The sequence below is a fragment of the Papio anubis genome, chromosome 2 (genome assembly GCF_008728515.1).
Source record: "Papio anubis isolate 15944 chromosome 2, Panubis1.0, whole genome shotgun sequence".
In the NCBI taxonomy this organism is placed as follows: domain Eukaryota; kingdom Metazoa; phylum Chordata; class Mammalia; order Primates; family Cercopithecidae; genus Papio; species Papio anubis.
The window spans coordinates 27533541-27545731 of NC_044977.1; the positions used below are offsets into that span (position 1 = coordinate 27533541).

General features: G+C 38.5%; 1 protein-coding gene across 15 annotated transcripts in view; it reads left to right on the plus strand.

Annotated features, from left to right (window-relative positions):
• The window catches only part of BBX (BBX high mobility group box domain containing), a 274443-nt gene extending 263340 nt beyond the window's left edge, over positions 1 to 11103 (plus strand). For 8 of the 15 annotated variants that reach the window (XM_017955102.3, XM_017955106.3, XM_017955108.3 and 5 more), the window contains 2 exons: positions 668 to 854; positions 5252 to 5460. In XM_017955102.3, the coding sequence (XP_017810591.1) occupies positions 668 to 854; positions 5252 to 5339 (275 nt within the window). In that variant the 3' untranslated portion in view covers positions 5340 to 5460. Of the gene's footprint in view, positions 1 to 667; positions 855 to 5251 lie in introns of all 15 variants that reach the window. The other 7 variants (XM_009199573.4, XM_009199592.4, XM_021934006.2 and 4 more) reach the window with 1 other exon arrangement.
• Positions 11104 to 12191: the final 1088 nt, after the last annotated feature.

Here is a 12191-nt window from a genome sequence, read left to right on the forward strand (position 1 = left end):
TTACAATTTTTTTAAACTATGATAAAAATTTCCCTTCTCTATAATGGCTACATAATAAAGAGAGTATACTCATTTGTAGCAGGCATCCTTGCACAGCATTTCATCCACTTCTTTGTAAATACCAGAGGGTTTTGTCTTCTCTCCGGTAGATCTTTAAGCAAAATAACAACTTGGGCTCTCATTAGAACTGGTTAATGTGATGTATAGGCCATCCTAAGTGTTGGTATCACAGCATACCCAATGTCCAGGTTGCCATAGTAGGGCATGCTACAGCTTCGTGAGAAATGTTTAGTCAGTTGGGTTTTTAAGGGCTCTTTTACAGCATCTACAGGCCCCTCTACAGAAGTCCCTTGGGTTTTATTTTAGCCGAGGCTCATTTTTCCTTCTCACTCCAAGGCTGACCCATTCTTTGACCTCCGATAAAACACAGCTTCTCTTCAGCTCAGCCTCAGGGCACAGTGCCGTCCATAGTTGCAATTGAGCTTAATAAAAGAGCTTTGTTACCGAGGAGAAGAGATTCTGTAAAAGCCTTAATATTCGATGGATAGCAAAAGTGAACAGTAGAGAACGTTAGCTCTTTTCACGTTGACCGGCATGGCGTTTTCTGTGTCTCTTCTCTGGAGAGAACAGAGTGATCCTCTCATGATGAATTTCTGTTTTGTTACAGATGACAAACCAAAGGAACAACTGCAGAGGAGTCTCCCTAAAGCAACTGAGACAGACTGCAATGACGAATCCTCACACAACACCGAGGTCGAGGAGACGCGGAGCAGTACTCCAGAAATGCCTGCTGTGTCTGCGTTCTTTAGCCTCGCTGCACTGGCTGAAGTGGCAGCCATGGAAAACGTGCACAGGTTAGTCATGGAACATGGAAGGAGAAAGCAACATGGAAACCAGATCAACCTCTTTGATGTGGTTTGTGACGTTTTTTACAGGGCATTGGAGTTCAAACTTGGTTCAAGAGCACTATTGGTTATATGAGGTATTACAAAAGTATATATGCTAATTAGCAGTGTGGGAAAATACCAGGGAATAGAGTCTGCCAAGTATTTTATTTTGAATATATTATCCTGTGGCTAAACTTCATTTCCATAAAAAGCCTGGGAGCAGGGAAGCAGTATTATCTGACCAGTGAGCTTTGGAGTCTCATTGCAGACTGAGGTTTGAGTCCTAGCTCCATCACCTGCAAACCAAAAGATCTTGACCAAGATTATTAACCTCTCTGCGCTGGGTTTTTTCCTCTAAAAAAGCAGGGGCAGGTGGCACACATTTCATAGAGATGCTATGTGGGGTAACTCTAGCATCCCAGTGCTGGTGTGTGGAACGCCCCTTATTGGTGATGGTGTTGGTGCCATCACCAGCCATCAGAAGACAGTGCAGTTCAGGGGAAAGAGCATCTTGGGATCTGACTCATGGCAGCCAGAGGCCTGGATTTTGCTTCAACTCTTCTGTGATTTCCTACAAAGTAACTTTTTTCTCTGGACTTTAGTTTCTCACTTTACATTGAGCATAATGATATCCCCAAAGAATTACGAAGTTGTAAGCATCAGACGAGATCATAGATGTGAAAACCTTTTGAACTCAGCGAAGCCCCACAGAAAGTATATTAAGTTCTAAGTGTATAATTGGGTATTCTGCTACTTAATGGATCCTTTGGGAAGGCAAAAAAGCCTATTGTAAATTCAGGTATTTTATATTCCTATTCAAAGTGGATTACCCATGGATGAGCTGCTTTCTTAGACTTTCAGTCTTCAGTACAAAAAAGCTCGCAACCCAGTGCAGCTGGTGTAGCCAGCTATAGGCCCCACGCTCCTTTTTCACATCCAGATAAACCTGGAGTCCCTGACGTGAGCTTAGTTTGCTTCTTGCTATTTATCTGTCATATTACAGTTTGAGTACTTCCTCGCATATAGCCTCTAGATATTTCCAAGAAGTCAAATTCCTTTTTATGTGTACACTGCAAGTTCCTAATAGCAAGTGAATGCTGACAGACATTGTTAAAATTCACTAAGGTCTCTGAGGGAGACAATGCACAGATACTACTCCACTCGTGGAGTTGTACAGTCAAGAATAGAGGACAGGCCGGGCTTGGCGGCTCACGCCTATAAATTCCAGCACTTTGGGAGGCCGAGGCGGGCGGATCACCTGAGGTCAGGAGCTCAAGACCAGCCTGACCAACATGGAGAAACCCCGTCTCTACTAAAAATATAAAACAATTAGCCAGGCGTGGTGCATGCCTGTAATCCCAGCTACTCGGGAGGCTGAGGCAGAATTGCTTGAACCTGGGAGGCAGAGGTTGTGGTGAGCCGAGATCACGCCATTGCACTCCAGCCTGGGCAAAAAGAACAAAACACCTGTCTCAAAAAAAAAAAAAAAAAAAAAAGTAGAGGACAAACACATACACATTCAGTGAGAACTTAAAATATCTGCCTGAATGTTATTAAGTGTCTCTGTGAATTGTGGAAATAAGAGGGAATCCTTAAGAATGGAGTGGGGGATAATAATTCAGGGGTTGGAAAGGCTACCACATAAGCATCTTGGCTGCTGCCTGCATTCTAAGCATGGTCACACCGTTGCTCTGTTAACCAGCCCTCCATGTTTCCCAATTTGCATTAGCAGAAAGCCACAGCAAACCCTTCCAATCTCATTGTCCCCGCCCTCCACACTCTCTACCCTGCAGTTATGTGGAATCACTTACCCCTTTCCAGATACGCCAAGCTCTTGCCTTGTACATCCTCTGATCAGGTCAACTGCTCTCCTCCTCCCCACCCTAGTCCCCGGTCCTCTTCTCTCAGTCCTCCTGATGCCCTAGGCTGTGTGCTTCTTGTTGCTCCTGCGTGCTATACTCACGCCTCTCTCAGACCACATTGGGATGTATTGATTTGTCGATGCTTCTGTCTACTTTCAGTATGTTTTGAAAGCAAAACAGTGGTTTTATTCTCTGTGTTACCAGCTTGCTGAGTTCCTGTTACAACAATTGATAAGTGAACAAATGAGTGGGTGAATGAATAAATGAGATAGTCTCTGAAGTATAACTGCCTAAGTTAGATAGCAGGTATAGAAAAATAATGTGAGTAAAGGTTCTTTCTTTTTTTTTTAACCTTCCATTAGAAAGAATGGTAATGATTACTAGAATTTTACCATCAACCTAATAAATGGTTAGCGTTCTTAATAGCTAGAAGGACAGATCACCCTGGAGAGTCTTAGCTGTAACTTGAGCCCTTACCTGTTAAAGCAGATCTACCCCCAGGCTTCTACCTGTAGGCTTACTGTAATTGAACCTGGGTTGCATACCAATGAATTAAGCATTACTTCAGCATCAACTGGGTTCATAGTTTAAAGGGTGGCCCATGGAGTTAGGGGTGGAAATATATTACCTGCACTCATGCCATGAAAAAATCTAACATTAGGTTCAGAAACCTAACTTAGACAGTTTTACAAAATGCACAAAATAGAGAATTGTAGCAAACCTTTGTGAAGAGACCAGTTTATTTACTAGAAGTTAAATTAGCCCTCCCAAGTGGGCCTTTTTATTCCCATTTTAATGACTGTTAATTAACTTGCCAAGAGCACACAGCCAATTTGTGCCCAAGTCAAGATTTGAACTCCATATCTCACATACTGCCAAAGGAAAGCTTCAGTCATGTCAGAGAAAATCATGAAGAATCTCACCTGACCCTTCCTCTGGGAGCTAGAATCATCAGTTGCAGCACGTCATGCTCTCCCACTGTGATTCTGACTTCTTTCCTTTTTCCATTGATTTAGCTGGACTTTCACCCCAATTTCTCTCTCTTTCTTGCCATCTTTTTTTACATTGCACTTTTCGTCTTTTACTTTTGTTTCTTTTCCTTTTTTAATACTTATTAAAATTCTTTTGGATCTTTTAATATCTTAAAAGTAAAAAGTAGCATTTTAATTTCATCTTTCTTGAACAAAGAGCTGAACATATTGAACAGGTGGTATCTATAACATCCACATGTGAATAGCTTAATCCAGAGGTTTGATTCTAAAATGTTTTGCTTTTCTAAAATCCTAAATATCTTGGGCTATTAAGTGATCATTTCATTCTGAAACCCCCAAATGTTGTCATTTGTCTACATTATTTTTCTTTTTTGTGCATCAAGAGAAACTTGAGTGTAGTTATAGAGCAGGCATAAGCTAAATCTTGAAATAGCTCCTTTTGTTCTGTGTACTCTGAAGAAGATACGATATTGAAAGGTCAACCCAATGAAAACATTGCTGATACATCACATATTTTCAGTGCAGTGTTAGGCACTACAGACCATTGTAGGTTGCAGAGCAGCGAGTGTGCATTTTCTAGGATTGGTAGGCCTGTTGGAAAATGTCAAGGAAGTGCCCAGTCCTCTCTTTTTAGAATGAGAAGCTCTGTAGAAATTACCAAGAATTTTGGATAGTTTTCTCATAACCATGAAGTAAATTTTATTTTTACTACTAATTATACAAAAGCTGAATGAAAAATCAGCTATGTTTGGCCTAGGTTCTATCCAAATGATGGAAATTTCCATGAATTTTCTAGTCCTGTCTGGAGTTCTCCCTCCATGTGTGTTGATTTTGGCCCAACTAGGGTAGATTTTGTTAAAATCTAAAATCCAGCATCAGTACTTGTTTTCTTCCTCTAAACACTCTCTGTCCATGTGCATGTGAGTTCAGAGAGTTTTATTGTTTATTGTTTCTTCATTAATTTTTTTTTTTTGAGTCACAGTCCATCTCTGCTTCTCTTCCAGACTCATTGCTTTTATTATCACTATATTACCTGAAGGTTACAAATTACTATAGGAGAACTTTCCCTTCAGGCAAGTCAAGAAAAGGAATGTGTCATTTTTAATATCAATGGATCAACAGGGAAGTTATTGTCCCAGAACCCCAGTCCTTGATTGAAATTTTCCCACTTCTTAAAGAGTTGCCCCAAATCTGTTTTTAAATTTCATCTCTTCCAAATGGAAGTGGTTAGTTGTTTGAGGTCAGAGGATATGCTGTTGAGTTGTATGAGGGGAATTCAGATATGAAATCTTGGGAAGGGAGACAGAATGGGAAGGAGGAAGGGGAAAAAAAATAAGGAAAGGGACAGAAAAGAAAAAACTCTAAAGCAAAAACAGTTTTCATCAAATGACGTAAGTAACAGCAGTAACTGTTAAACAAGATATTGGAACATATCTGTTATTCATCGTCCTCTCCTGTCTCTAATAACATATGCTGAATAAGTGACTGTTTTCTTCCTTTTATTTTACAGAGGTCAGAGGTCAACTCCGCTCACCCATGATGGACAGCCAAAAGAAATGCCACAGGCTCCTGTACTTATTTCCTGCGCTGACCAGTGAAGCGCCCTTTCATTGTAAAACATTGTGCTTTACCTACTATCCTAGCCTTGTCTTTACCGAGGGATGCTAGTGAGTCCAAGTGGTGGAAAATATAGACTGCAAACAAGTGCTTGTTGCCCCACACGGCCCAGATTCACTTGAAGCAGAAGTTAGCATCCTGGGCCACTTTGTTCTCTCACAACCCAGAATATTTGAGGGTAAGGTTATCTGTCTGATATTGAGCAGAAACAGAATGGTCCTGGAGCTTTGCTTTCTATTGAAGGCTTTTGACGGTAATAGGTGGTAACTTGGTAAAAGGCTGCCTTTACTGTAGCTCATCCAGCATCTCTTTTACCAACCAGAGAGTGTGAAACTAGTTTCATATATTACCTAGTTATTCTTTCAAAACAAAACAAAACAAAAAAACAAAAACTGACGCACTGCACTAGTTATTATTAGATATTCTTAGTCTTTTTTGTACATGGAGATTTAAGTTCTAAGATGGTTTATATAATAGGTTATACCTACATTTATATTGTAGAATAAATATTAAAAAGCCTGTTCCAGAGACTCCCAAGCAGCCTGGGCAGGCAGATGTACCATTGTTAGTGGTGTATGCTCGGCCTCGTGGTCCATATATTCTGCACTTTTATATTTGCCACCAGAATGGTAGTTTGCTGGCAAAAAAAAAAAAAAAGAGAGAGAGAGAGAAAATTACAACTCTTACAATCTGAATTTTTTTCTTAGCCTTGAGTGACCAAGAAGAATTTGCTTGAGGCAAATTGTGGCAAATATTTTCCCAGACAGGGGAAGAGTCCTGCAGATTACAGATTACTGATGTTTTCATGCCTTGAGGATTCTTTTATTTTTACACAGGGGTCTAGGTGACCAATGGATTGTTCATACAAACAAAAAAAAAAAGACAAAAATATTATTCAGAAGTGACCTTAGTATTACTTCACTATTCTAAACACATTGAAGACACTTACTTCATGTGGACTTGGAACTACAGACCTTTTACATCCATCACAGATTGACTGGACGGGTTGCAATTGCTATGCACAGCCTAATTGGCACTGCAGGTTTTTAGAGCCATTTTGAGTTTGTGTTGTTTAGGAGGTATTGAGTCAATGATGAGGGAGGTATGCCTGACCAGAGTGGGACTCTCAGTCATAGATCCACCTGCAAGTCTCTGTTTCCTTTTTGTGTTTTGTTGCTTTTGAACATAAAACCAACGATACATACGCCAGCGCCAAGTGGATTAACTGGCTTAGAACATTCAACATATTGACTTAACCACCTGACGTTCACAGTGTCTTGTTTCCTAGCAACAGATGCAAAGTGATAAATCAAAATTAGTCTGAGGCTACAGATTTTACAGGGTATTTGTTCTATAGCACAAAGTATTTCCCCACTCTTGCGTCACAGCACAAACTACCAAATTTTAATTATTGGATTCCAGCAATAATTTTTAATGGTTTTCAAACTGGCGGAATTTTGACAGTGCTAGTTCGAGTTTGAAGCTTTTGAATTAGATCTCTAAATGGTGACAGTTTACATGGTTTTATCTAGCTTTCTTATTTATACTTGACTGAATTGTAATGATTTTTTTTCTAATTGTAATTTGACTTAATAGCCATACAAAAAATGACTCTATTCATACTAGGCTTAGCTTCTCATGGTTGTAGATATTACTTCAGTTCCGGTGCTGGAAAATATGTACAACATACTAACAGGATTGAAAAAAATATAGAGGTTTTTCGTCTTTTTTTTTTTCCAAAGCAGGTAAAGAGGGTAGCAAAGCATCGGAATGATTACTCAAAAATGCATATTCCTGGTGGGGATGGAGGAAGAAGGAATTAGTTAAAGGTTAATCAGAAGTTACAGCTTAACCGCATTCATATAGGAATAAATCAAGTGAGCAGTTCCAGACTTTAGCATAATATTTTTACTATGATGCTGTTTTATTAATATTTTCTAAATTTCAAAACAAAAAGTGAATGTTGGAAATTGCTGGGTCCCGATGTTGGTGGCTGTTGGAGTTTTGGACCACTCGCTAGCAGTGATTTGAAGATTATAATTAGCTAAAATCCAAAACAAAAAACCAACAACAAAAATTGTATGGTGCAGAACATGCACCTTGACAATGGTACTTGTTATTCTATAGAACACGTTAGAATAGATCTATTTTTGCCAGAGCACCCTCCTTCAGTCCTCCAATTACATTTCACTAGAGTTCCTTAAGAGACTGCTGTATATTCATGGGACCTTTTTTAAAAAAAAAAAGCAAAACAAAAGATTACTTTTTTCTATGTGATTAATATCTTACTTGATCTGCTTTTCCTAAACCTCAGTGGCTTTTCCCTTAGGCAGGGTTGGGGGTGGGAGGGCAACTTACTGGAGATGACTGTTTTCAGATACTTTAAAACAAACCTTTTTGTAGAAATGCTTAATTTTTAAGCGGTTAGGCACCGAGAGTAGCAGAAATCCTGCAAAGCTTTATAGTTCCTTAGACTCACCTTGTCGATTCTCTGAGTAAAGTCTTGATTTCAGTAATTGTGCTTCTTGTGCCCTGAATCTGCTGGAGAGGAGTGTTGTTATTTTCTGGTAACAACATTTGTTAGCACAAATATTTCAGACCAATATGTAGTGCTCTCCTCCCCACCCCTCGTTATCATTTTCATTTCATTTCTCTCATTCTTTTTATTTTGGAAAATCATATTGCTATAGTGTGTACTTTAATCTGCCAGCAGATACCATCTACACTAACATTTGTCCCACAGCATCCTCAAGAGAAGAAGTTGTTGCACCTTATATATATCTCAAGCAAACCAAAATATGATGCTCTTCTGCTTTGTTTTATTCTAAATTGTTGTATCATATCTTTCTGAAACCATTCTGAATTTAGTTGAAATTATCAATATTTATGCTTTTAACCTTAATTTCTGGATTCAAGCCTGTATATAAATCTTTTGAAAAAAAAAAAATTGTCCTAGCCCTTCTCTGCGATGCTGGAAGTAGAAGATTTCGTCTCAGATGGAGACGCAGTACTGTTCCAGTTTTCTTTAGCCTTTTATTTATTTAGTTATTCTGGGTATTTCCTATGTAATTTTGAAGTGTGTAGAGTATATTATAGTAACTGAAGCTGCAGCTCTAAGAAGCTGAGTGAAAGAAAAAATACTGTAAGACATCCTTAAAGTTTTTATTTGTTTGGGTACTGTATATGAGATCAGGAAAAAGAGAAATGTCCCACAGCCACATTGGAAATACAGGTTCTTGTCCCCAAATTAGGTTAGTTCCCAGATTTTAGATCAAAACTGTTAATTCATTAAAACCCCTTTTAAAAGATAAATTCTACTGTTGTAATTCCGATAGTCATTTTCCCCACAAATATCAGAAATGTATTTATTTAATTCTGTCAGACGAGCTTTCTCCCGATGCCGTGTCCCAAAGCGTGTTAAAATAATTCCAACGTTAGCAGTGTGATTATACTTCCTGCCACTAAAATTGCTGGAGAAACAAAATAATGATGGAACACTATGAACAAAAAGGAGCATCTGAACTGGTCTGGTTATTTAGAATCCAATGTGTTCAAATCCTTTTGTTTTCTTATTAAGTCAGATGCTACTGTAAGTCAGATAAAATTTTGTTTGCACTCTGCAGTCTTTGGCTCAGTGTATGGAAATGTTTGCACCTATGTAAAGTCTCAAGCTAATTACACATTGCTACAGAACAGGAGTAAGCTGAAAACTGAATGCCATGTTTTGTTTATAAGGCGGGGAGGGGAGGGGAAATACCAAAAAGCTCTGTTCCAAGTTTGGCATTTGACATTAATGTGAAGCAGTGGGACCATGCTGCCTGCTAAAACTACTGTATGAATTGTAAGTGTTCTGAAGACGAGCAGCTGGAGGCTGGAGGATGGCATTCCACACAGCAAAGGAGAAGCACCACCACTTCATCTGGGAAAAGGAAGGAAATTGCGGGAGGCCTGGATCCATCATTTGTAAAGGGGATGTCGCGGGGTGTGATGCTGTTGAGGAGATTCACCTTCGATTGCACTGCTCCACAGAGCCCTCATGTAAGGCCAATCCTAATGGGCTACCTCGGCTTTAAAAGTTCATTTCAGTAAGTCCTGTTTCAAAAGTTTGTCCTTTTTTGCTTCTACCTTCAGTGCCACTATTTTCCACTGCAGTGTTTTGACTTCACAAACCGCCTCCTCCAGAGAGAACAATGTATTGCTGAAAATGGGCAGTAGAAGCAAATGCTATTGTTACATTTGACCTATAAAGTATTCAGAGTGACTGCTAGGTAGAAATTAAAACTTAGCTTTCCCAAATAGCTCCTTATTTTGCACCTTATAAAAAGTATACTAATTGTTAATTAGATGTTGCTTTTGTTTATACAAGCATTCCCAAAGAACTAGATTTGGATTTTGTTCTGAGTTTTGGATTTTTAAAAATTATCTGATTTAGATTGACTAACAGCATACTTACAATTTGAAAAGAAGCTGTTGTTCAGTTCATCTTACCAGATGTGTCTGGCGAAGTATTCAGGGTTTGATGGACTGCTTTGCTTTCGTTTGGAAGTGATAGCTAAGTTTATTATACTCTATATTAAACAACTTGGTTCATTTCACTGAGGACCTTATCTTCCTTATATTTCAGAACAAAGAAACAACAAGCATGAATAAAAAGACAAATGTATTTGACTTCCTCATAATCCCCATCTGTATGTGCTACCCTTTCCTTCAAATATATAAATGTGCATCTTTTTTAAAAAACAAAAAACAGAGGTTCCTCTTCTGGCCAAATTTGATCTATGGTGGTATGATTTATACTGTTAAACTGAGAGAGGAAACCTTGTGGTTGAAAATTCTGTGGCCGCTGTTTTCTTTTTGCAGTCAGCGGTCAAAACTGATCATGCCCTTAAATTGATTTTTATGCACAGAACTGGTTATTGTGAACATTACTACTCCCTCCAAAGATTTCCTGATAACTTGGGCCAGAGCTGGTTACTGAGTAACAAGGATCTAATTCAATGCCTCAAAACTCTTCCACCCACAATGCAAATCTTACCTCACAAGCGCTAACCTAAATCATAGAGACATGCATGTTCATGCATTAACACTGATTTTGCTCTGTGGCCCCCCAGATGGGTGGGCTCACGTCCCCTGACTCCTCACATGAGTGCCTCAGCTCTAAGAGCCGTGGAACGGGGGGTAGGGAAGGTTTGCCATCTGGAGCTCAGCAACTGGCTCAGCAATGTTTTTTCCATTTCATTAGCACTAAACAAGTCTCTTGTTCTCAGGAATTTGTCAGAAAAAGAATAAAATCACCTGAGACTCCACATACCAGATTATAAACTCTTCTCATAGGTTTGAATTGCTTACTCACATGTCATAAATTAACCACAGCTTCATTTGACCACCAGGTCTAAAGTCTGTTGACAGTTTCAGCATGACTGAATCGCTCATATGTTTTTTTTTGTTGTTTTTTGTTTTTTTTTGCTTTCAGAAATTGGCTTGGTTCTCTTTAGAGTTGGTATAAACATGCCATGTAATAAATGATTTCCACTTAATGGTACAACAGAATTATTGCTTTCTTAGATGTATGTGTAGTAAAAGTCAATATACACATTTATATAATTTCTTTCTTCAAAATCTTATACCTAATTTGATATTTCTAAAAATTGCACATGTAAGTCATGTGTATAACATGCTAAAGTACTTTAACTGTGATCTTAAAACTGAATAAAAATATTTAATAAAACTTTGAAATATTTTAAAGATATTATTCAAATATATTTCTTTATGTTCACACTACTGGCCATAGAGTATGTGCCTTTAATGTACCATTTTCACTAAAAACAGTAGGAAAAATATTAATAAAAGTAAGATATTTCAACTATTTTAGAACATCGAATGATGTGTCCCCCTAAACTGTGTTTGCCTGTGATTTGCCATTGCCTGGACAGCCTGGGTGGTTTTTCCAAAAGTGCAGGGTGGTGACCAGCCCAGTAGAAGAGGATATGCTTCAATACGCCACTTGGGATGGACGCTTCTGGGGTGCCCTCCTGGGACAAGTGATCAGAACACACCATCTTTCCCTCAACTAGGACAAAACTGTGGAAGCGATTTCATTAAGAGTGTTACCTAAATATAAACTCACACCTCAGATTTGCTGAATACAATGTTTCTAAGTTTTTTTTTTAATCCTTTGGAAACAATACGCATGCATGCACACAGTATAATTATCAACAAATAGGCTTTGCATTCAGACAGTTCTTCTACCCATTACCATTGGGTTTTTTTTAACCTCCCTCATTCAGATGTATTGATAGTGATGATACCTCCTCATACCATTGCTGTGGGGAAGGAAAGACAGTATATATGAAAATACTGTCATAGGGCCTGTAGCATAAATGCCCATTAAATGGTAATTATTGATTGTATTATTTTAATTCCAACTCTAAGCATTTTTTAAGTACATTCAAAAGATATGATGAGTATAACTATTCAAGATAAACTTTGATGCTGTAGAGATAAGCTGTTTCAGGAGATTTGATGGTATGGAAAACTCAAAATAGGTAAAAATTTGCACCCATTAACTCATTACTTATATGTAGCACTATGTAAGATTTTTCTATAAAATTAGCCTGTCTATTGAATTATACGAGATACTCTAGCACACCTCCTTTCCATTGCTGAGAATAAGGGGTGTGTGTGTGTGTGAGAGAGAGAGAGAGAGAGACAGGGAACATGGGGACCATACCAAAGAGTAAAATTCTCTTGGGAAAAAAAGTGACAGGATATACATAAGTGTAGTTTTATGGTCCTATGTGTATTACACAATTGCACCCATCCTTTTGAATAGA